The sequence below is a fragment of the Polyergus mexicanus genome, unplaced genomic scaffold (assembly GCF_030449975.1).
Source record: "Polyergus mexicanus isolate NDT 795.1 unplaced genomic scaffold, iyPolMexi1.0 SCAF_1, whole genome shotgun sequence".
NCBI classification, from domain to species: domain Eukaryota; kingdom Metazoa; phylum Arthropoda; class Insecta; order Hymenoptera; family Formicidae; genus Polyergus; species Polyergus mexicanus.
In genome coordinates, this window is record NW_027223321.1 from 13,361,919 (window position 1) to 13,387,767 (window position 25,849).

The 25,849-nt window shown below is 33.8% G+C and overlaps 2 protein-coding genes and 1 long non-coding RNA gene across 4 annotated transcripts in view; 2 read left to right on the forward strand and 1 right to left on the reverse strand.

The window, feature by feature from the left end:
- Positions 1–16,774, forward strand: part of LOC138936181 (pikachurin) — an 87,440-nt gene extending 70,666 nt beyond the window's left edge. For both annotated transcript variants that reach the window (XM_070301359.1, XM_070301349.1), the window contains exons 10-15: positions 2,841–3,064; positions 5,921–6,170; positions 6,604–6,902; positions 8,059–8,304; positions 9,027–9,130; positions 9,507–16,774. In XM_070301359.1, the coding sequence (XP_070157460.1) occupies positions 2,841–3,064; positions 5,921–6,170; positions 6,604–6,902; positions 8,059–8,304; positions 9,027–9,130; positions 9,507–9,655 (1,272 nt within the window). In that variant the 3' untranslated portion in view covers positions 9,656–16,774. The remainder of the gene's footprint in view (positions 1–2,840; positions 3,065–5,920; positions 6,171–6,603; positions 6,903–8,058; positions 8,305–9,026; positions 9,131–9,506) is intronic.
- The window catches only part of LOC138936197 (uncharacterized), a 92,352-nt gene extending 72,932 nt beyond the window's left edge, over positions 1–19,420 (reverse strand). The window contains exons 1-2 of the long non-coding RNA XR_011447352.1: positions 19,166–19,420; positions 18,751–18,875 (exon numbers count right to left, since the gene is read on the reverse strand). This is a non-coding gene — a long non-coding RNA (uncharacterized lncRNA). The remainder of the gene's footprint in view (positions 1–18,750; positions 18,876–19,165) is intronic.
- Positions 19,414–24,732, forward strand: LOC138936187 (sorting nexin-29). The gene is made up of 12 exons (XM_070301372.1): positions 19,414–19,773; positions 20,617–20,861; positions 21,123–21,424; positions 21,494–21,616; positions 21,953–22,205; positions 22,292–22,421; positions 22,662–22,903; positions 23,177–23,392; positions 23,467–23,623; positions 23,699–23,839; positions 23,942–24,081; positions 24,419–24,732. Exons 1-12 carry the CDS (start codon positions 19,771–19,773, stop codon positions 24,501–24,503), a joined length of 2,037 nt encoding a protein of 678 aa, XP_070157473.1. The 5' UTR covers positions 19,414–19,770; the 3' UTR covers positions 24,504–24,732.
- The last annotated feature ends 1,117 nt before the right edge of the window (positions 24,733–25,849 follow it).

The window sequence follows — 25,849 nt, forward strand, 5'->3', positions numbered from 1 at the left end:
GTCGTAATTAATTTACACTGCCTTCGCGTCGGGCATTGAAGGAACCATTCGCGCTTTCGTACCTTTGATTTTTTGAACTTCGTGCTGCCTTTGAGAAACGAATCGACAAAAAGTACACCAAAAGTGCTTCTTTGAGCATCTGAGCAGAAGAAATTGAATAAGTTTCGAGCAAAGTAGAATGGTAGATGAAAAATGGTATTTATGTAATGGGATTTGTGCATAATATATACTCGCGGCTCTCAAAAACCATGGTTTCCTAAATAGAACTATTGAGAAAAAATTGCTTTTGATCCATAGAGAGATTAAATCATATTGAATTTTAATGAATTAGACTTTATGAAAAAACGAATTAATAATTAAATCTTCTATTTTAATTAGTTTCTCTCACAAATCGACTTTATTTTTTTTAGAGATAGCGCATCCGCATTTACTTTAAAAAAAAATCCAACAGAATTTTCTTCTCTCGTGTGAGAAAATGGTCAGACTTATCTTTTTAATCGCGAATGAAATTTCTTCCAAAAGGTAATCTTTGAAACATTTGTGTTAGAAAGTTTCTCGTACGCGGGGGGTCGTAGCTACGTAGAATGTATATTTATAATTAAGTAAATGACGAAGGGCGGGTTCGTGTTAAGTTTTTCCATCTACCCCGTTCAAGTTTGATATTTAATTATGTACGTTCGTTTCAGTTTGTAATATTTAAAATCGCGGGAAAGAATAATACATTTTTTTCCTCTCCTTTACCCATTGTTTAATGCGCTCTCCCCTTTGCAAGCAAATTTGTGTTCGCTTCTTGCGAAATAAATGATTTATATAATGGGTACGGGACTATTACAACACGCACTACTAATTACAACATGAAAATGCGAAGCTCTTACGCGCAGCGATATATCGCGCTTGACGATATATTTGTAGATAAAATACAGACCGTCGTATACGTTGATGTTTTCCACTTGTGTTTCGCGAAACATCGATGGCGAGGGGGGGGGGGGGGAAGAGGGGGGGAGGTACAATAATTCGACGAGGGATCCTGCGCTTACGTTTTACGCTTTATCTTGGGAGGCAACTGACATACAAACAATTAGCAGGCAGTCTCATTAAGGCAGAAGCAGCCTCGCTTCAACCTCTTACTGCTCTTAAGGCACTTGAATGCAGCTGTATCAAGGATTATCCGAGACAGTGACATACAGCGTATTTGCATTTCGATTTACGAAAGGCACAAAATCCCGCGCCAGTCGTAAATTAAATAACAGCTGTTCTCCGAGGGTATCTCTACTTTATAATACTTGACGACGAGGAGAGTTATTACAGTTTTCGCAAGAGAGATGCGCGTGTGACAATCAAACGTCTATGCGCACCTGCGATAATAAGACATATATCGCCGCATTAAAATTATTATGAGTAATAGGAACAACTATTCCCGAGCAATATTTATAAAAACAAGTTCATATATCGCACAAGAAAAAAAGACGCGGCAAAGTATTTTCAAAATAATAAAAAATCTTTTTTTTTTTTTTTTTTTCACGAGTGTATCAGTAGAATTAAAAATATAGGATATGTACAGGTATTCCGTCAAAAGTAGTCACCTTTTTTATCTTTTACAACTAAAAGAGATCGCGTAATAAATATATATCAAATTAAATATTAAATAGTACGAACTAAAATCTATTGTAAGCATAGTGATTGCTTCCAAAAGTTCTCTGTGTTAACGAACGAAGAGATATGCATAATTTTTGTATAATAATGTGAACACATTTTTATGTAATAAAAGTTGTAGCGCTGTTTGAAACGAATACAACAATGTATGATATAATGTAAATATTTTACATATTATACGAGTTTTATCGATTTGAAACATCACGATATATTATATTATCATTCTCTGTACACGTGAGTTAAGCGTGATATTAGCGTTTCGTATCTAAAAGATTATTAGAAGAAATCTTTATTAATATGCGCAAAATTAATTAAGAAAAAAACTTTATACAATTTTTAATTTAATGTTAAATTAAATATATTTTTATCAACAAAATCGCGATCACTTTATTTGTAAAAGATAAATTCTTTATTTCACGTTAATGCATATAACGTGTCGTCATTTCTTCGTGAGTAATTCGAAATCGATCCTTTTTGAACAAAAACATTGTAAGGATTAATTGTTTTAAAGTTATAAATTATTATGAATAAAGAGCTTTCTCCAATAAACTATGCTTCAAAAGCGCAAGCGATCAGTAAAATATATTTTTCATTTAATTCCAAACGAATTTTATTTTAATAACTACGAAACGAATAACAAAGATATTTAATATTGAATATTAATGAAATAATAAAAACTCGTAACAAATCTCTCTCGATATCGATTAGGAAAAAATCGAGTGTTAAATCCATTTTACATTATAATTAAACAATCAACAACAAAAATTCAATTCGGAATAAAATTCCCTTTATAATTTTAATGTATATGTGTATTCTCTCGAATATATATTATATATATATATATATGTATATGTATTTCATACTTGTTCAAATGTTGTCTGTATTAGACGACGCGTAAAATTATTAATAGAATTCTGTTTGAAATTTTGTCGCAAATTATAGATCATTTAAGGCGGGCTTAAATTATTCAAGGATAAATAAAATTTATCTCGCTAAATGTAAAATGAATAACTTGCAGTCTTTTATGTCACATGACTAAGGGTTAAAAGGCGCACGAGGTAGGTCAAAATGCAACGTGTTTGTCGGTCAATGGTCGAATTAAAAGCAGACGGGAAAAACGAGAATGCATTTGCCTGGTAACGACATTTCCATGCAATCTCAGACCGCATGGTATTTTATTCCCGCAGGTTCCATCCTTCAACGGGTCCTCTTACCTACGTTATCCAGGATTGGCGGACACGTCGCTGTCGTGGCTGGAATTGTCCGTCACGTTAAAACCGACAGCTCCGGACGGTGTGATACTCTACAACGGCCATCACAGCGACGCCACCGGTGACTTTATTGCGCTCTATCTCTCCTCGGGCCACGTGCAGTTCACTTTCGACCTCGGAACAGGACCTGCCACTCTGAGGTAAGCCGACGACCCTCGAACAAGTTTCCCCGAGCGAGATTTTCGCCGAGCGCCACCAACAGCTAGCTCGGGGTGACAATCCGGAGATGTTCGTTTCGCGATAGACGTTGTTATTAGCGTCGCGCAGTCACGTCGACCGGGCGCTAATTGCATCGTTTTGTGTATGCATCGTCAGATGATTAAACCGACATACGCATGTCGATATCATACGCGAAACACTCAAGCTTTTTTTTATGCATTATCTCGCGAAGTGAATGGAATGTTGATGCAATCGCTAATGCTGATTATTCGAGTCGATTTAATTCATTGCACTGATTAACAATGAACGAGATTATTGTTGCAGTAATATCGTTAAGCAAGATTAATCGAAAACTCTGCAATTACTCTTTTAAATAAATAACAACAATGTGTTTAATAAATATTTATGATAAATTATATTTTTGATATCGATTATCTCGCTATTATTATCTTTTACGTATTAATGGAATATTTTATTATTTAATATTACACGCATTAATTAAGGATATTATGATTTTTCAATATCAATACTGTTAAAATATGTAAAAAAAAAGTAAACTAATATCTTTTTCACAATTATATTCGTGGCGAAACGTGAAACTTTTTTGCGCTATTATTTTGCGAAAAGCGGACTGTTAACGAACGCTAATGTTAATCGGATTATTTGATTTGATTTAATTCGTCGTAATGATTAACAATGAATAAAGTTACTATTGAATAAAACTAATCAAATCCAACCAGTACTCTTTTGTGTAATTAGTGCAAACATTAAACAAATATTTCTCTAATAATTATACAATCAGATTTGATTAAATTTTTCTAGTATTAATTTTAATTGAAAGTTCGTGAATACTGTGGAGGAAATTGTCATATTTTCAAAATAAAAAAGAAAAAGAAATCTCGATCTTCGAGAAAAAAAGAAATAAAAAAATCAATAAATGGCACACATAAGCAATACATATTTATTATGCATTTTAACGCAGTAATTATTATATCTTAATGACGACTTGTCCGAACAGGAATATTTATATGCAATTTATATTCCCCACTATATATACATATATATATATAAACAATAAATCTCGTGCAAAAATACAATATCGCGGTTCCAGCAAATAAAAAGCAACCGCAACGAAATTCCGTCATACAAAAAACGCGTATTATTACGCGCACTATTAAGCAAGCATGTTTAATCTCGCGTCTGGGAAAAAGAAAACATTTAACAAGCGAGCCTCCAAGTTCCAAGCGCGCCGCCATATCTTTTATCGTAATAGCGAAAAGTCCAATATAAAAATTATCGATTCCCTCTCGCTTCTACATTAATTAGCAATTTACTTTTCGCCTACGATCTCGCCGACCCTTCCCCACCTCTTCGCCCCTCTGTCACGCGATTCAATATTAATTATGCGAAAATTTCTTCTATCGCTTCCCTTGGGGAAAAGGAACGCCAGGTGCTATCCCTTGCCTCTTAGAGAGGGGGAATCCATTGTCTATGGACATTTCTCGCAAAATTAAAATTAAATGATCTGATTCCGCGGCCGTAAAGTTTCCGCGGTACGTGCGTGAATTTTCGTTCCGGAAAGGAAAGGAAAATTTCCTGGCCGGCTTGGCTGGTCTCCCGGGCGTTATTGCGAAATCAAATCGATGGAGCGTTTGTCAATATCGAGTTAACATCGATTATAATTGTAAACGGTGGCGAGGAGGGCGGTTCGAACCGGGGGCGTTAGTTAATTGCTTCGCGCGGACGCGAAAAGGCACCGTTTCAATTTCCCGAAGCGCGAATATCGTTTTACTTTTTTTGACGCTAACGTGTTTTCGCGGGGAGCTTCATTTTGACGAAAATACAATTGCTCCGGGCGAAAACGTTTTTCAACGTTAGATTTTCAGCGCGAAAGAGAGATACAGTGTCAAAGTATACGATATACGTATCCCGCAAAATCGAAAAGTCACGGGGAATCTCTCGTGAGAGGAAAAAAAGAAATAGATGTATCGAAAAAATTTGATCCGAGGAGAATGTGAGGAGACTTCATTTTTAAAAAAAATTGAATTGTTCGAAATATCTGAAAAAAATAATATCATCTTCCTTTCTCAACCTTAAATATATATTCTTGAAGAATCTTGTGTCGTACCTCGTTAAGGTAAAAGAGAAGCCATATCATCTCTCGTATAATACATTTCATTTTCTTGTTCAGAATTTTTTCAATATACAAAAACGATAAAGAAAGATTAAAGTAAATTATGTTTATGCTAGAAAGAGAAAGTGATAGTAACAATATAACAATATAAAAAATCTATATGAATTAAAAATAACATATATAAATATAATCTTAATCTTAAATAAAATAATTGAATTACTTTTTTCTCTGATGCCATAGCTTTTTATTGAAAAAAATGTAGATATCCGGATAAAGAATTATTTGGAAAACAACTCTATTTCTCTCTCTCTCTCTCTCTCTCTCTCTCACTTTCTTCCTCTTTTTTCCTTGAAAAAACATTCGGAAAAGATTCTTTTTTGTGTAATTTTGAAATACTTAGAAAACGAAAAATAATATTTTCACACTTAATTTCAATGCCACTTTACGGTTGCACACGATCCTCAGCTCTTTTCTAAAATAAATCAAAGTGACCTAAAAAAAAAACAGATCAGCGCCAACAGAAGGTTGCACTTTATCATAGCGCATAATGTACGACTCATGTATGCGGATTTATATGCATTAATTAGGAAACTTTCCTTCCTCTCCGTAACAAAATTTTCAGATGATTTTGCAAAATAGCCGCCGACCCTTCAAAAGTTAATGACGTTGCATTCTGAATGTGCTATCTGTATTATCGTTTCAGGAGCGAGAATCCGGTTCGTCTCGGCGAATGGGTCGAAGTTCGAGTCTCTAGGACAGGTCGTTTGGCATCCCTGAAAGTTGAGGAAGACCCGGCCCAGGAAATCCTGGCGCCCGGGGCGTTCACGCAATTATCCTTACCGCTGAACCTCTATTTGGGCGGCGCGCCGTCGTCCGACATGTACTCGCCGAAGATGAAAACTACGGCCAGCTTCGTCGGCTGCATTCAGACGATCGTGCTGAATAATCGTGAGGTAAGAACATTCGGGATTATACAGGCTACTCCGAAGTTACCCAGTAGATAATGCCAGCGTAGGAACGCCTTAGAGTTTGAGCTCCGCTGGCCTGTTAGATAACGTCGAGGCTCTCGATATAAATTACCTAAATTTGAATCTCTAATCGTCGTTTTTGTTTTACAAAAGAAAAGTAAATTGAAGGAAAACGTAAGATGCGACTTATACAACGGGAGGCTAAATAAATAAAATAGTGGCGTCGCGACACCTTGAAAATAAAGTCCACCGATAAGATTGAATCAAATTTTGAAGCCATATAAAAAAATTTCTATTTTCACAGAAAGGAATATCATCACGATATCTCTGATTTTTCCTCATACTCTCCAAGTGTCATTATTTATTTTATTATTCATCGTGTTTTTCTTTTATCGCTATTACGTAACTCCTGTCATAGGTGGGCATTCTAGCCGAGGCGCTAGGTGGGGTGAACGTGGGCAATTGTGGGCACGCGTGCGAGGCCAGACCCTGTGGCGATGCGGAGTGCCGGCCTCTCCGCGAGCGATTCACCTGTCGGTGTCGTCCGGGTGTACCGCACCCATGTCCGGCGCCGGATGATTATACGCGGCTGGTGCAACCGCCTGCTAGGATCAGCAGCAACGCCGTGACGCAATCCGTGAGATACGAGAGGGCTGTGCCCAGCTTCACCGGCAGCGAGAGCTATCTGCATTACAACGACGCCGACACGATGAAAAGGTGCACGATATAATGGGAATAACGAGCGACACGAACAGCAATTTTCGTATAAATAAATACGATCGCAATTATGATATCAAGAACTTTAATTGAATCCCAATTTTTTTTTTTTTTTTTTTGGAATTGATAGATAGTTTTTTTCCTCTCGAATTTTTGTACCTGAAAAATCGTTTTCCAATTTGAATCGACTATTACGCGTAAAAGTATTCTCATAGAGCCCGGAACACTCTGTATACATGTACTCGTGTCATCTGGCATGTTTCCCACCGTCATTGGTGATTCATTTTTGCAATTTAAAAGTTCGTCGACTCATCCGTTAACTATTCCATTAATGTACGCACGCGCGAAATATAATCGGCAGCGAGCAAATGTTCGGTAAATGCCAAAAGCGGCGTGTCAAAGCGGCGTTTAAAAAACGAGCGAAGCGATAAACAGCGTTACACGTTGCGCTACACACAATCGCTCCTTGACCCGCTTTAGCTACGTCGCGTTTATAATTTATCGAGCGTCACGTTGCGCTATGACAAGCAATCTGAGGGGAAATAAATCGTATTTCGCGTCAGATAAACCTTCAACGATTGCACGAATAATTATTTCGATTACAAACAATTAGCCAATTTTCAGGCGATTTATTTCAACAGCTAACGCGTGCTTTATATTTACAGATAGACTTGTATTTTACAGACAGATTGTTATTAAAACGCGTTGCTTATACAGGATGTTCCAACGTTACCGCACAACCTATTTAATGACAAATTCTTGAGATCATTTTAAGATGATTTTTCCTCAGCAAAAATATCGAGGCATCAATAATTTTCATGTTATAAACGATTAAAAAAAAAAAAAAATGCTTTTTCCAAACTAAATTTTATAGAGAGTTAAAACTTACATTCTTTAGTTAATTTCAGATAGAATTTATTTTAATAGAGAGAGAATTTTAATTTAAAGTTTAGTTACAAAGATAGCAAAAATTGGAAGAATCTGCCATTAGCAGGTGATGCGATAACTCTGAGAATTCCTGTACAGAATTAATATCACGTAACGATGTCGTAAAGTTAAATTACTTTCCCCTTCGGCTGGATCTTTCGTCACGCATCGTTTATCACAGATTCCTTCATTGCTCAGCTATTAATCGCACTCGTTGACGCGCTTGCAGGATAATCAGCTACCGAGTGGACATCAACATGAGATTCCGCGCCAGCAGCAGCAGCGGCCTGCTTCTGTGGAGCGGCCGGCAATCGGATTCTCAGGAACAAAGGGACGAGAACGACGATTTCCTCGCCCTCGGCCTGGATCACGGTTACCTCACTCTCGCGTATAATTTGGGCTCTGGGGAGGCCGTGCTCCGATATAATCTCACGCGATTGGATGACGATCTGTGGCATCGTATCAGAGCTGTTAGGTGAGAACAATCGCTTTACGCGCTTCGTTACCCCGATTTTCCTACCCTTTCGCGTACGTGCGCCTCTATTTTCGTAACGTTTATTTATTTAACATAACATATTGATCGATACGCGAAGGAAGGAGTTAAGGGATGCGTTAGAAAAAAAATCCCCTTTTTAATACACAGGAGAATAATCACTATTTCTGCTTTTAATGTATATCTTTCGATAAAACGCGAATTAAAATACACTCGCATTATAAAATATTATATTTTACCGCGAAATCTCGGAATGGCTAATATTAAACATTAAAGAATCGTGTGTGATTTACGAGAGAGAGAGAGAGAGAGAGAGAGAGAGAGATTCAATTTTAATAAAATAAAAACAAATTTATATTCGCTTTAAAAAATTCGTAGTTAACAGGAAATACCGTGTGGACACTGTATATGCAAACAAATGTTTGTTGCCCTATTTTCAATCTTCCATGCAGCCCGAGGATATCATTTAAAACAATATTATTTTCGCGAAATTCCATAAAGGAAGGATATTTTGATAAACCTTCGCGTTATTAATCCGCACGCTGTTCTATATTCTGTCGAAGCCGAATAAAACAAATATATTAGTATCCGTCTCTCTTGCAGATGGCAAATAGCGATTTATTAAAAACGGCGGAAAGAAAAATATTGATACTAGTTTATGCCCGAAATGAAACACAGCAACGAATAACATTGACTTTTTTTAGGAACGAGCAATGGGCATCTCTCGTGGTAGATAGTGGTACTGGAGTCTCGGCATCTTCCCCAGGGCAACTGAGACAATTGAACACTGATACTGGTCTTTACGTTGGTGAGTACGCGAGAGTAATAAAATCTATGCTGTTACTATCTCATTACAAACGTAAATTATCTCGCAATCTTGAATCATTAATCGTCGCTAATCTACTTTTGTACATGCGAATATTTTATAAATTTATTTCGCATCCTCGTGAAAAATAAAAAAAAATGTCATTCAAAGCAATCAATATTTAATGAAGAATTTTTAATTGCAACTACAGATTTTTTTTATATTATACCTGCTAACAGCGATGTGACAGGCAGCCATTTACAATTGCAGAATATAACCAGGCTGTCAATCGATACTTATTTTTTGAAAGAAAAGCTGCAATATTTAATATAAATTTTATATTAATTATACATTATGCGATCTCTGTCTTATCTTAAAGGCGGTGCACCGGACATCGTAAGGACAACGGGTGGCAGATACGCGAAGGGTATCGTGGGTTGCATCAGCGACCTCGTGTTGGACTCGGACTTCTCCGTCGCCCTGTCGTCGCCCGCGCAGGCGACCAACACGCACTCGTGCATCCCATGAAAGAGAGACATCCATGCCGTCCGACGTCAGGTGGTGGTGTTGTCGGGGCCATCCCGAAGTTAGGATATGAAACATTAAGGATAACGAATCGCATCGCGGCGAAGTGAAACGCGATAGAGTGCTCCGCGCGTAAGTGCATCTGTGTCTCTCGCGCATCCCGCGCGCGGTTCATCATTTTTGTACAGACTCATCCTTCCACGGATGGAACTTTCGAGAAGATGGGGATCGAGTGAAACGACAACCGACCGGTCGTCGTGCGAGTGCCATCGAATGGTACATATAGGCGGCTTTACTGTAAATATTAATAGGGCGATCCCCGCGGAGAGATGTCTATCGCTTGCCACGTGGCATCGATCCCTCAGTGCAGCGACTTTCTGTCGGTCCATATATATAGATCCGGTCTTTCGTAGAAAAAGATTTGATGGAGGGCGTCGGATAAACGAAATGACGAAGTGATTTTCTCATGACAGAATTACAAGGTAATAGCTTCGCAAAATTACGAAACATTAAATGAACATTGATTTACTAATTATCATAAAGTCGTTAAATGATTATCGTTGAAATTTAACTTCACCGTTTCATTTATTCGAAAGTCATAATTACTTCGCTCGATCGTGCTTTTCGATAATTGGGACTATCGAGAAAAAAATCGTTCTTGGAAGCAACTAATTCTATAATTTATAACATTTTATCGCGCGATATAAAGTGATAAGTAAAAATTAAATATATATATAATTGGGAAATATTAAATACAGTAGAAATAACATATCCATTTTTCACAAAAATGATGCTATTATGGGTTTTAAAAGGAGATACACACGCATGCGCAATAAAATATTACTCTGATATACAGTTAAATATTAAATCATCGCGTTTTTTCCGTAATTAATTATTATTAAATAATTTTTTTTTAATGATACAAAACAAATTAAAAACATTCTCTTTACTTTATAGTTGTTAGTATTTTCAAACTTAATTTTTTCTAATTAAATCTTAATTATTTGAGATGGGTGTTATTAAGATCCGAATGAAGTAAACTGCGATAAAATGAAATAAACAAACTCGTTTGTTATATATATTTTAATTTATTAGTTTAGTAAAATTAATCGATTAAAATTACGTTATCATCGTACTATTCCATTCGCGAGATTTATAGAAAAAACTTTTTAATATTAATTTTGCAGCATCTCCCATTTTTTTTTTCTTAAAGTTACAGTCATCGTTCTGAAAAATTAGCGTTCGCACCATAGTAAATTATAACCCTCGTGTTATTTATGTTTATCTTAAAATTTAATCGAGAAATAAATTAAAATGCAACAAATTAAAAATTGAAATTGGCAATAATCACATTTTTTTTTTTTTTTTTATCGGGAAAAATGAAACGTGTTGAATAAAACAAACTTTCCAATGACCAACGTTCGTAATTAAAGATTGTATTATTAACAGTTTCACAACTTTGCCTATATCTGTGTATTAAAAAAACGTTTCTCTCGAAAATCGTTTCGTAAATTAAATTCGCTCGCAATCTGTATTATTTATAATTTGAAATTTATCGGAACAACAAAGTCCATTACAATGATACTGCAGTTAATGCAAAAATGGCGAAAATGCGCGTATTAATTTAACACTATACAACATAGAATTTCATGCAAGAACTAATCCCGTGACACAATACTTACTTAAATTACGTAAATGCGATATAACACAAGAGACTTGCAAAATTTATGCGAGAATGCGCGCCCGCGGCATTTCAAGGAAGATGGAAGGAAGTCGTTGCACCAGGACCAATGCCCGGCCGGATATAAAATTCGACGGAGCGCGTCTCGAAGACGGCGCTTTCGGCCTAACAAGATAAAAATATGTAGAAAAAAAAACACAATCCTTCCGCGTCAATTTTGATTACTCCCTCCGACCGGATGTTACACACGAGGTGTCACATTATCCTCGATCCTTACGAGTTCGAAGCGTTCAAGGAGAAATCGAGAAATTCGGAGCGTGTCTAAATCGGCGCTGGATAATATTTCAATTAGAAGAGTGACCGAGAAAATTATAGCATTTCTCGAAAAATCGAGAAGAGAAAAGCGCATATGAGAGAAATGTCTCTCGAAAAATGGGAGTTTTACATTACGCAGAGTTAATTAGCTTAGTAATTAACTGTTCTATATTTGTTATTCATTACAAATAAAATAACGCGTGCGCTGTTTTACTTTCTCTCTCATAAGTGATTACATTTTATATTTCTCTCCCTTTTATTTCTAAATATTTTTGATCTAATAACTCTCTTATTTAATTCATTAACGAAAAGTTATATCACATCTCTTTTTTTTTGTGCGTCTTTGAAACGAGATATAATTAATCGGTCAGAATTTGGTGTAATATTAAATTGGCTAAAAAAAAGTGATATATAATAATCACTCTTGCAAAAAATAGAGTACTACACTCGATTCAGCGCCGATTCAGGCGGCTCCTACGAATCACTGCGTACCGCAACTTTTCTAATGATCTTAGGACTTATCACAATCCTTTTCTAGCAGCTAAGTATCACAGCCACGAGCACGTGTTTTAGTTCCATCGATGATATCGAAAGAAATTAATATTGTGATCGATACTACTACTACCACTATTAAAAGTAGAAGAGAGCTATACCATGGACCAAACACCAACACCTTCATCAATCGTCAATACATTTAGAGCGAGAATAATGCAACTGCAAAGTGCAAAGTGCAAAGTGCATATCTTGATGGCAATGCGGGACTCGCATCCTTCATGAACGATCTTATCCTGGTGTTGGGCGAGCTTTACAAATGATTAATAAATCTTTGAACATTTCGTCCATATATATACGTAGGAATGCTATATTTCGAAGATATTTTCAGATTATGATTACAGCAATAAGCATCTTACGCCGAATTTGCCGTCTTACGTTAATTAAGTAATTTTATCTTGACTTGGGATGTCATCGAAGAAGTAATGACAGTTAATCAAAATTAATAATGTATTCGCATATAGATGAAAATACATATTTTGATTAAGTTGAATTTCGGAGATAATTTCACGCAACGGTAATATTGTGAAATAAATTGCTTAATCAATATTATGGCATGCGCACTATGCGTACTTGTGTGTCTATATAATATAATAAGTCATCATTTTAGCAAAATTATTACTCGACGAAATTTAATATCAATTTTCTCCATTTAGCGATACTTTACGATACGATACTCGATATTCTGTTCAATTCAACGAAGGAAAGCGGAAAAAACGGAAGATAACAATGACATTTTTACATACATATACGTATAAAAAAAGAACAAATATCATTATTGTGCAGATGCTCGTCGCATATTTTTTTATCTTCATAGAAGGTTTCACTCAATCTTATGAGCACAATTTAGCACTCTCTACCGGTCGGAAAATCCCAGGTCAATCACGTATACACATCCTATCTCGCGTGAGAAGAGGCAGTAAGGGAGAGAAGGAAAAAAAGTGAGGCATACGAAGAGAAATGAGACGAGACGTAACTTAAGGCATAGAATAATCGATAAACTTCACTTTTGTCATCGCACGAAAATGATCTTGAAATGACCTACTCGAACACACATCACAAAAGCAATCGGCTATAGTCAATTTTGTACGGATGTTATTTTCGGGACTAAATATAATAATAAATATATCAAAGGTGGTGAGTGGTGTAGTCGCGTAGAAAATGTACTAATATATATACAATTTAAATGATTGTATGTCGAGAATTAGCAGGCGGGTAACATTATCGCGTCCTCATTAATCTTCTCACGCTTGAACTTTCGCAAGAAAAAAAAAGGACAAAATCAAAGCATTCGCGAAAGATAATTTGCATGATGAAATGATTTGACTCTTTTTTAATAACTTGTTATTGTTACAGCACATTTAAATAAAATGAAAAAAAAAAAAAGATTTGACGGTGCAGTTATTTAAACAGAAATGATTGGGAAAACACTGCGCGAGAGAGGGAGAGATATACATCCAATATTTTTATTCAAGATAAATTTTTTTCGCGCGCGCGATATAACAGCGTGGGAGGATTAAGGGCACTTTTTCTAGCGTAATTCAATGTACAATATTTCGCGTAGGTATGCATTGAGTGACTTGAGGCTTCTGCGCTCGCACGTTAAATCGTTTTGTATAGCGTGTACTCCGTTTCTTCGCGCTGACGAGTAAACACGCAAACAGGAATTCGTGGACATGGAGAATTTCACGGAAAGTTCCAAGTATGCTCCTCTCGTTTTGTAATTGCAACGCATTCAACTCGGAATATGGTTCCTGGAACGCATTCCACCCAGCGCCGTCGAAATTACTCGAAGTGTACAATGTATTCGAATATTCGGTAATAATATTCCAGCCATCGTAATTGTTTCAAAATGAGATCTCTCGAATATCTGCACGCTTGCATTGCGGGTATTCGAACGATATAATTATATGATTATTTCAATAGCGAATTTATGCGGTAATTACGTCGTTACGAAACAAAGCAATTACAAATTACAAATAAAATCAAATCGCAGTTATAATTTGCAATTAAATATTCAAAATTCTCGAGACTAAATTGCTTGAAAAACAAAAGTCAATACTTGACAATTATTTTAATTGTGTATATTCTCAACTTCGATAATAATATAAAGTGTCAAGTAACAATCGTGTGGCTGTTTTTTTCAATATTCGATTATGAAGTCGCTTGAAAAACACGACGGCAAATCCGATTCTAACACCAACGTATGATAAGTGATCGGAACATTGATTAATCAGCGTTTTTGCCTTCACGCTTGTTGTTTCGAACTGTCTATCGCGCGTTTTCCAAGATCAAAAGAAGAAAGTCTCGTATCTTTTATATAATATAATATATAAGAATGGGCGATCCTTTGATAAAGGATACGGCATAATATTTATGAAAAAGTCAACGCGCGCTCTCCATTTTAATGTTTAAATGTGCTCTATATCGAACTAGAATCAGAAATTATGTCACTTTAAGCTGCGACAATTTTATTTGCGAGTCGAAACAACTTCTACAGAGATGAAATCAACTGATAAAAATCAAGTACTGTTAATTGTTTCCTTGCAAAACTCGGTCTGGATTTATTAAAAGATAAAGATATGATAAAATAAGATAAATTTTTGAAAACTATAAAAAATGTAAAATTATAAGAAAAGAGCAATACGTTCGATTTTTGGCGTAGCAAACGTTAATGTTATTTTAGCAAATAGTACGTATTATCCTTGATAAAATGTGCTAGTTGCTTACGATTAATGCAGTCTAATTAATTATGCAGCTGCGAGTTGATGTGACTAATGTTGAAACGTGTGGGAGGATCAAAATGTTCCGCTAATAATCGGTAATAAATATATTATATGGCGTATTGTTCCTTTTATTATTGAAAACTGTATCATAAAAAAAAATCAAAATCAATTGAAAAAGCTTAGATTAGGAAAACGGCGTCGCTTTTTTTTCTAAAATTGTCTGCCAATTAATGTTATGTGATTGGCACTCGATTTTCAGATAATCTGACTGAATCTGGTTGCAAAACCATTTGAATAGAATTGTTTCAAAAAGTTGTTACGATTGTTCCATCATAAATCATATAATTCTTTTGTGCGCGAAATTTTTTAATTGATCGTATATTCTTAACGGAAAATCTATTTCTTTGACGATCTTTAAAAATATAACCAAAATGTATTAATGGATCGATAACAATAATATAAAAACTATTAACAAAAAAACAAGTGGAATTGCTGGCAAATAATGCGCTTCGAGATATTAATTAATCTCAAATATAGTTTTCTACATATTTAATAATTGTAACTTCTTTATTAAATTTATTATGGTAAATGAAATGCATGAAATATAGTTATCATAGTTCAATATTGAAACGTATTGAATCCTTAAATTAAATGAGCTTATGAGAATATTTCTCTTGTGAATAAATATTAACGGATACTATATTTATACAGGAGACGCCGTTTTTCTTTACGCGCTTGTTAATTTTCAAGTGTAACTTGAGTCAGCGTACCTATCGTAAAAAAAAGAGAGAAAGCATGTAAAAAATTTCCGTCTCGAATTCGCTCCCAATCAAGAAAAGTCATTCGCCCAAAGTGAATGATTATTCGATTCGATTGTAAAAGGAGAAAAAAACAAATGCAATCAGACATGCCGCATTTGATTTCGAGCATCGTACAAGCATTAAACATCGAAGTTGTTTACTATTGTTTTGGATATACAGGGTGAGCTGTTTGAACGAGAACGTCGCAATACAAGTCCAAAATATTGTAAACAAAATGTACTGTGTAAATTAAGATGAAATTTAGAAATTCGTGGAAGAGAGTACATTCAAGATTAATTGACTGAATAAGGATTCTCCACGTTCTCGTGGAAATAACTTGCCCTGCGATGTAATCTCTTGCGCGAAAATAATTTAACTATAAAATTCCACGAATTTCAACCCTTTCGCCACTTTCGTTTCATCAAGGACATTCAAGGATAAATGGCGAATAAATGTTCGTGCTCTGCAAATTTATGCAGTTTGCACAAATCTACACTTTGCATCAATTTAGTATTTAAAATATAATATATATCGTTGTTATAATACAAAAGAATTTCAAGAAATTTCTAAAATCTCTTTAAAAAATAATGACAAATCAACGCGTATTTTCATAAATTATTTGTAAGTCGTAGATAATATAATTTTTATCTGTTATTTGCGCACAAATATGTGTGCAAGACACTTGAATTTAATATAAATCTTAACTCTCTCATATTACATCTTTATTTTATATATTGATACATACCTTAATTCGGACGCATATATAATCATTTAGCCGCTAATGTTTAGCGAAAGGGTTGAAGCAGTGATCATAAACGTAAGAAGAGAGATTTTTTAGCGACTCGAAATGATATTCGACATTTGAGCATATGTAATAAGGCTGACGCGTATATACTTGCATCATATCCACTTATAAATCTAAAAAAAGCAAATCGCTGAATATCACACCTCAAAACAAAAGAGAAAAAAGACGCGGAAAAAAGCACTATAATATATATTAAAAAGAAAAAAAATATCAATATACATATTAATAAATATATATATATATATATATATATATATATATATATATATATATATATATATACATATATATAATAGATATTATATTATTACTAAATATTATATTAATATATGATGCTATATATATATTAACTATTTCTATTATGTCCGTCTGCAAAGTCTATTAGAAGAGTCTATCCTGTCGACCTATTCTTACGACCCACATTTCGGATCTCCTCGGATATCTATGTACATACACGTGTGCGTGCGCGTATATCAAGACGAGCGTGCGATCATCGCGGAAGAGATGGTTTCCTTTTAAAATTTGCGGGAACATCCGCGAATCGCCCGCACGTTTGACAGATACACGTGTCACGCGCACGAGCACGAGACTCGGCGAGCGACCAAAGCCCGGTCCTCGACGGACTCTCCCGTCCTCGTTTCAAAGACGATCAATGTGTAAGACCTCCGTCATTAAATGTTCGTGACATGCTCGTGGCAATAAAAAAAAAAATATATATATATATATATATATATATATATAGGACGCTACGTTCGCGATCTACGTTCACAAGATTTCTCGCTTCAATCCTCTCAGGTGTTGTCGTCGACGCTCGCGCGCGAATTGCGGAAACGTTGTAAATTAATCTTGGACAGGTAATAATTATCGATGTACGCGTGTCGAGAGAGGATAAATTTCCTCGTCAGTTTTAATATTTGTAAAAAAGATAATATAATTGTTGACTTAATATACTGTTTTTATTTAAGCAGTTAATTAATTTTTATATAATTGAAATTAAAATTAAAATTTACCATTGATTTTATGTTCTAATAAAAATAATATGTGTATAACAGCATCTTTATATAGTAACATTAAGATTCTTTTCGTTTGAATTATGTTGAGAGGAACTTATATGTTCATATATTCAAGTAAAAAATTCACTATTACTTATATTCTGTTAATTTTTTGCGAAAATATTAATTATATAATAATAAAATTAATGATATACACACAAGATCTTTGTGAATATAATGAAGATAATTGAATCCGAGAACTATACAAAAAAAAAATATTGATTAATATCAATGCATATGGTATATAAAATGATAAATATATGACTTTTTTAAAATGAGCATCTTTTTATCCTTGTAAAAATCGCGTTGCAAAACAACTCGAGTATTTTTATATTAATTTTTCTCTGCATAATTGTTTATTAAAAATTACAGAATAAGAATTCACTTAAATACGCGTTCCATTGTAGCTTTTATTTGCGCGTGCGTGCGTGCGTGCGTGCGTGCGTGCGTGCGTGTGTGTGTGTATGTGTGTCCATGAATTAATAAAATAATGTTCCTCGTCTATTAGAGCGATTCGCGCGCCTCATGCGATGTATCCAATCGTGTAACGATTAATTGAATCAATCTGCTCTTATCGCGCACGAACGTCGACGTGGTCCCTTATATGACGTGATACGTATGATTCTTTTCGAGGGTTCGGTTACAATACGTATCCCTGGCTGCGATTTGACGGAAAATTTGCGTACCGTCTCGCAATCGACATTTTATACGTGTGCGATTTACATAAGCCCGAAATTGTATGTTTACACGGGGTGGCGTAAATCTCGGGTTTGCACGTATCGCGCGATACGACGCGATTATTTAATGGATTGTGTACGTATACGTTTGAATACACGCAGTGGTTAAATTCATATGAACTATGAGCAAATGTGTGTGTCTCGGCCCATATGTTGTCAAAGCATTCAATAAAAAAGGAAAAGAGATTTTATAAATTGCGCGGTGTGTCTTCTTGCGTTCCTATATCTCGTCCTCCATTCAGAATGCTGTCATCCACAACAATCGATAATAATAATAGAATTTTATTGTATCGAGGGAGGGAAAAGGGACGAATGTGCATTCTCTCTCTCTCTCTTTTCCTCCAGATTTCATTTAATAATATTTTCCGTTGCGCGTACGGTTATCAACACAAGATACATATCTATAATTCTATAATTGTTATTGACTTACCATTAAGGCCAATTTAAAAAGTAATAGCACCATGCGAGATTGCGTAAAATGAGCGCAATGTGATGTCTTTCCCGCCAGCATCCGAAGTAATGTCGATGGACAAAGTCCTTTCCGCAGAAGATGACCTTCAATACAAAACATATATCTTACCGAGATACATGATATCATTAGGCCTATATTATGAAAGAAAAAAGAGAAAATACTTTCTGAAAAATTAATAAATTATATTATATATATATAAATTGTAATTGCTCGATATAGTACATTGTATTATAGTTGAATATTTATTATAAATACTATATTATAATTCGTAAATACTATTTTACGTATTTACATCAATCTTACTATATTAATTATACTCTCTATGTACTTAAATTTGTACTACTACATTTTATAATCAAATATTTATAATTACCTAATTAACAACATGTACGGTACATTTTATACACTGTCGATGAGACCGAATCTATATAAATTCCAGAAGCGTTCTCTGTGTTGCTTCCAATCACGAGTCTGCGCAGACCGCGCAGATCCGATTGGTGGGTAAAATCTTTCCATGACGTCACCGCCGAAGTAGCCAATCGACATCGTCGAGCTATCACGCACGATCCATCGCGCAATCAGTGTCGCGTGATCGGCGTCTGTGACGTATGTGCGACATGTGCGTCTATCTCACGCTGACACATCTATGTTCCCAGAAAGTAGCCGTACGATGCTCTCGCGATGGGTTCGCGAAGCAGTTAGCAGTTCCACCCCCTGTTGCAGTTCCGCCAGTTTCGGTGATCTCTTTGTGACGAGCGAGCAAAGGTTTCCGTGTCAAGACGTCATGACGCGACGACGACGACGCGTCAACAGTTTCGTCGCGTCTCCGAAGTGACAGCTGATAGCTCTCTCTCTCTCTCTCTTGTTTCTCCGCGCATCCGTGGTCCTCCCGCGCAAATAACGCAGACTGAGAATACCCGATGACAATCCTCGATTGTGAAAACGGATCGAGGCAGTGATTTTCACTGCGTCGTTTAAATGGTAAGTTCCCTTTGTTTTTTCCCCCTCCGCGTGCGTTGTGTGCCATCGGTGATGAATGGACGCGACGATGACGGCTAAAAAAAAATGCCGTATATAAAAAATACGAGGGTCAGCATAACCCAGATTCGTATGTATTGCGATTACACAATCACGGATATCCGGGAGAAATCTGTTTAGGATTAGTATACAGATATAAACAATATGTGAATCAATCTTCTTTTTTTACTTCGTATATAAATTGTTTTAAGTTATATATATTTTTTTAATTTGCATAATTAATATATCTTCATGTGTATTTAATATGTGTATTTATATTTATGAATTACAAATTGATTTTAAAAATCTGAAATTTTTGTAAATTTTATGAGAAATTACTACATTACATTGTATTGTATGAAAATAAAATCTTTTTATTAATTCTTTTGTGATATATTGTATTTTAATGATTAAGAAATGCAATCAAAGTGGAATGTATGTTTATATGCAAAATAGATGTAATATTCATTCTGTTTAAATCAAAGAAATAACTTGTCATATTACTGATAATTTTATATTAAATTTTAGAAAGAATTTTAAAATAAAACTAATAGATATTAAATTTTAATTGTTTCATAAATATGAGGTACATAGAATATTCACAATATGCATAGATCATGCAATTCAATTACTTAACAACAGTCGCAACAACATAAATCTTATGTAATTATGTAGTTGTAATGATATAATCTTTTATCTTCAATTACAGAGAATGCTGCAAACCTAAGAAACATTAAGATTTTTCTGCCCCTTAAAAATTGTATTGATTTTGACGCATTTTCCAAAGATATTATTTATCCTTTCTAGGCTTTGCGTATTATGTCAGCAATAGTACCGAATACACATAATATAATAGATCATGCAATTGAGAAGGAAAAGTTACTAGAGAACCTGCTAGTGTCCGCTAAAGAATGTCATATCAGGTTTGGCGGACGCGCGGAATTAGCTACAGAATCGGAAGCATGCGTAGCAAAACTCTGCCATATATTTGAATTAATTTTTAGTCATGGATTAAAGACGAATTATATAGAAAAAATCAACTCAGCTTTCAGGTAACATTTTTTAAAATATTTCATAATGATCAAATTTATAAATTTATCTTTATTCTACGATTTTCTGCATGAGTATATGCAAGGTCATAAAACAGACTGCACGCTTTATCCATGATATGACTCATGAGCATGATGATAAATACATAGAGATGATTTTTTACTATTGATAAATTTCTATATAATATGAGTAAAACTTGCAACAGTTGTATTTAGTTTAAATTGAAATATTAAAAGATATTCTCTCTCATATTTGTTTTATAGGCATGTGTCTGACTTAGTCTCTGGTGGTAATGTAAAACCTAGTAATATAACAGATATAGCATTCTGGCCGTGCATAAAAGAACAACTCACTTGGCATGAACAGGAACGTTTTGGTATATTGAGAAAGGTGCATACAGATTACGGTCGAGGCAGAGCATGGCTGAGGGCTGTCTTAAATGAAAAATCTCTGGAGCGACATTTACATGCTATCATAAATCCTGACACATTGTCTCCCTTCTATGAGGAATGGGCCTTTTTACTCGATCAGGAGAAGAGCTCTGTACTACCTAATGTAGCTGCAGGTACTTTTTGTTTTTAGACTGAATTTATTCGATTTATATTTAAAAACAAATTAATTTTATTATTTACAGGTCTTGGAACAATTTTATTTGCAATAAGAGTAGATAATGAAGAACTTGATGACTTGAAAGGAAAAGATATGGATAGAAACAGAGGTGCACAATCAGAGCCAGTTATTTCTACATTAATTCCAGGTGAGTATTAAATCTATTAAATTAATGCAAACAATTTGTCATATTTAACAAAAAGTTTTATAAAAATAAGATTATACACACACACACATATAATGTTACATAATTTTTTTATTAATCAAAATAGATTTGCTAGTTTATTTGTTGATCAAAAAAGAAATCTCATTTTTTTTTCTTTCTTTCTTTTTATTTTAAAAACTCGAATTTTATTTGAAACAACTCAAATGATAAATAATAATTTAAATAATTTGAAAACTTTTGCATTAAACTATTACAAAAATTTTCAAACTATTTGAATTATTGATAATAATCATAATCTAATCATAATCTATCAAACAGATCCTCTTGCATCTGAACAGGAAAAGCGAAAAAAGAAAGTGCCAACACGTATAATTTCTTTTGATGATGACAATGAGGAAGACGTACACAGGGAAGGAATTACAATTTCTATAAGCGCACCACCGACATGTCGCAATTCGCCTACGCCAGTATCGACTAAAGATTCTACTTCGCCTTGCTTATCAGATTCTCAACCTCAAGTTGATTCCAACAATAGTGCAGTTAATACAAAACTTCTGGAATGGGAACAATGGTAGATATCTATTACAGCATTACATAATGGACAAATATATATGACATTTATTCACGTATATGTAAAAATTTCTATAATATTACCAGTGAATCTTTTGAAGAAGAAAAGCTATTAACTCCTATAATGGATGCTGGAAATATGGGCGGCCTTGTACCTGTATCATCACTTGATCAAACATTGGATGATATGATAGCTGCTTTGCCAAATTATTTAAACGTGAGTTTACATTTTGATTAATTTTGGAATAAAAATTTAATTAATATATACAAATGTGTTTAAATATTCAAAGCAGATTTATATATTGTAAATATTTATAATATTTATTAAATGCTTTAGATTAATATTGTATTTAGCTAATTCCTAGACAAGAGATAGATTTAATCCATTTTAATTTTTTTGTAAAGAACAAAGTTTAAAAACAAAATATACTTTTATTATTTATATATTTTCATTCAGGATTCATCAGAAGTGACAGAACCTGCAGTAGAGGCAACAGAACCATTAGTTGGTTTAGATTTGCATATAGATTCAGAGAATCTAGACATAGATACATTACGTGTAAGGCTTTTAGCTATGACAGAAGTGCTGGAACAAGCTAGAGAAGATGCTATAACAAGCAGATTACAATTAGCTCGTTTCCAGAGGCAACATCAACATTATTTAGAAAGGCATGAATTGCAATTGCAAACATTAAATAGGTAATTATGATTGATTTATAAACTTTATAAACAATTATTTTGTGTACATATGTGTATAGATTGACTCAAACGTAACTTAATTGTCCTAATTATCTCTATTTAATTAAGTGAAAAAACGATCTTAAAAGTTTTTAAAAAATTTAGATTAATTTACGGATAATAGATATATTATGGACATTAAGCATGTATGATTCATCTGATATTCATTGATAGATTGTATAATGAATATATAATAATTCGTAACTAATATGTAACTCACTTTTAATTATACAGAGAAAACGAACTCTTACGACAACAGTTGCGTAAATATGTTACTGCCGTTCAAATGTTAAGAAGAGATTCCAATTCCACAACGATATCCGAGGAAGATGCGTCGTTGGATTATCACAATGAGGCGCGACAGTACGAAGAGAAGTTGATACAGGTCGCAGATATGCATGCCGAGTTAATGGAATTTAATGCTAGATTGACAATGCAATTGACAAACAAGTACGTAATAATATTGCGAAATGACGCGAGTTTCATGATGATAGTTTTTCTAATTGAATTTGAATTTTATGCAGGGACAGATTAGTGAAGATATTGCAAACAGAATTGGAGTGTCTCCGGGGACCGTTGAATGAGGACGATTTACCTGCGGAACCACCGTGTCTTATTCACATATGGATTCCATCCGCGTTTCTTACAGGACAACCATCTGACATACATCATGTTTATCAAGTACAAGAAGCGCAATTTTAGTCTAAAATTTTTTTACCAAAAAAAAATTTCTCTAATTTGCCATATCTAATATAGATTTATGCCCGTATAAGAGACGTAGAGTGGAATATTTACAGACGATATGCTCAATTTTATGCGCTTTATAGAGAACTAAAAAAACATGACGCTATCGTTACAAGTTTCGAATTTCCGCCAAAAAAAACAATAGGGAATAAGGTAAACTATATACATATATATGTTAAAGTATTAGATGATACATAGATTTATAATCGTACTAGCATTTAGATGCATTGAAAGTAATCGTTAATAATTTTTTAGGATGCAAAATTTGTGGAAGAGCGACGACAAAAATTGCAACAATGGTTACGACGCGTCGTCGGACGAGTAGCGCAGTGCTCTCCAGCATTTGCATGTAGGCCGAGCAGACAGACGCTCGTGTCTTTGATGCCTTTCTTTGGGTAATTCATTTAGCTTATAAGAATCGCGTTTTAAATAAATCAGCATTGTCCAGCGATGTGACCTGAATGACTACTGGACAACACTGGTATAAAAAAATGGTATTATAAATATGTATCCATATCGTAAATTTAGCGCTAAACGTAACTATCTATAGCTTATTTTTGTTAATCTATTGAATAATGTACATTAAAATTTGTTACTTTTAGCGCTAAGTATATAAACATAAAGATAGATTATATATTATTATCCTATTGTCAAAGAAAAATAAGGATCTTTTCCAATATGTTTTTACATCTTTGCCGAGATATTATTTTTTTTTTTTTTTTTAATTTTCAGTGATAATCCTAATGCTGAGGAATCGAGGAAGAATAATTCTGCAAGAAGTACTTTTTCTTCCTCCCCTCAATATATGGGTTTATAATTATGGCAATTTTTATAGATAATTTGTACATACATGAAAAAGAAAAATTTTAATTTAATTATATAAGACAAAAATATCTTGTTATACACAATATAATGCCGACAATTAAGAAGATGAACATATGATTACAAATATTTATGTAAATATGAACATATCTATACACATGCAACTTATATTATATCGGCATGTGTATGAAGTTAACATGTAGCAAAGACGATTAAAAACTGGTCTTTTCTATGAAAGTGATATTTCATAGTTTTTAATGTTTTATTACCGAAAGAGAAATTACTATCCCATTCTGAAATCCTACTTTTAGTTTAAATAAAAGAAAAATTTTTATAATTATTAAATTATTTTTATTAGATATCCAATGTAATATAGCATAATATTTAATCATCTGTAAAATCTAATTTAATTAGATCTAATTAAATGCTGAGAATTAATAATAATAAAATATATATATCCTATTAAATTTAAATTGAAAATTTGGATATCTAATACAAAATATTTTTAAAGTAAGTAAAGAAAAAGATACATGTATGTACTAGTTGGTTACAAACACAACAAAAACTCATACAAAGATATACCTGACAATTTAATAAAAATGAACGAAATAAACTAATAGTAAAAATAATATGGACTGACTTGCATAATTGAAATATGGAGATAAATTTTTATGTACACACGGTAACAGGAATGCCTCAATACATGAATTTATGCACATATTGAAACGTATATACATTTGTACTTATATATACATATATATATCTTGATATGCGTTTAAATTCATGTGTTTTAAGGCATTCTTGTATGTATATACCTATCATAACAAGTCGTACATCAATCTAATTTTCTAAAAAGTTTATTTATGTAAGGCTTCTTAATAGTAGTAATATAAAAAGGTACATTTTTCTTTCCATTTATCCTTTATAACAAAAATAATGGTGTATATTGTTATTGGAATAAGTACATTACAATATTATGCCGATAAATTAGAATACAACTAATTGCACGTGTAAAAAAAATCAAATTTTTTAACAACTTACGCAGAATATTCTCACTATGGAGAGGTAAGATAATAAGAGGGGATTCGCACTGAGATCAAGAATATTAATAAGAATATCTTGAAATAAATCTGCGCAAAACGCAAATAGCACTTTCGGCTCATTTAAACAATCCATTTTCTTACAATATATTTGTACTAGGCAACACTTTGGCCGTGCTCACCTTTCCATATTGAGAGAAGTTCTTTTTTTCTTTAATAACATGTGCTATGCTCTGAAAGTTACAAATATTATTATTATTAACATTTCTCTTTTTTATTATGATCGACGAATAAAATAATA

Bases quoted from the DNA above. Each gene is read 5' to 3' on its own strand.
- LOC138936187 (XM_070301372.1), top strand. The intron at 22,422-22,661 runs GTGAGTTTACAT...ATTTTCATTCAG, and splicing joins CTTTGCCAAATTATTTAAAC to GATTCATCAGAAGTGACAGA. The intron at 24,082-24,418 runs GTAATTCATTTA...TTTAATTTTCAG, and splicing joins TCTTTGATGCCTTTCTTTGG to TGATAATCCTAATGCTGAGG.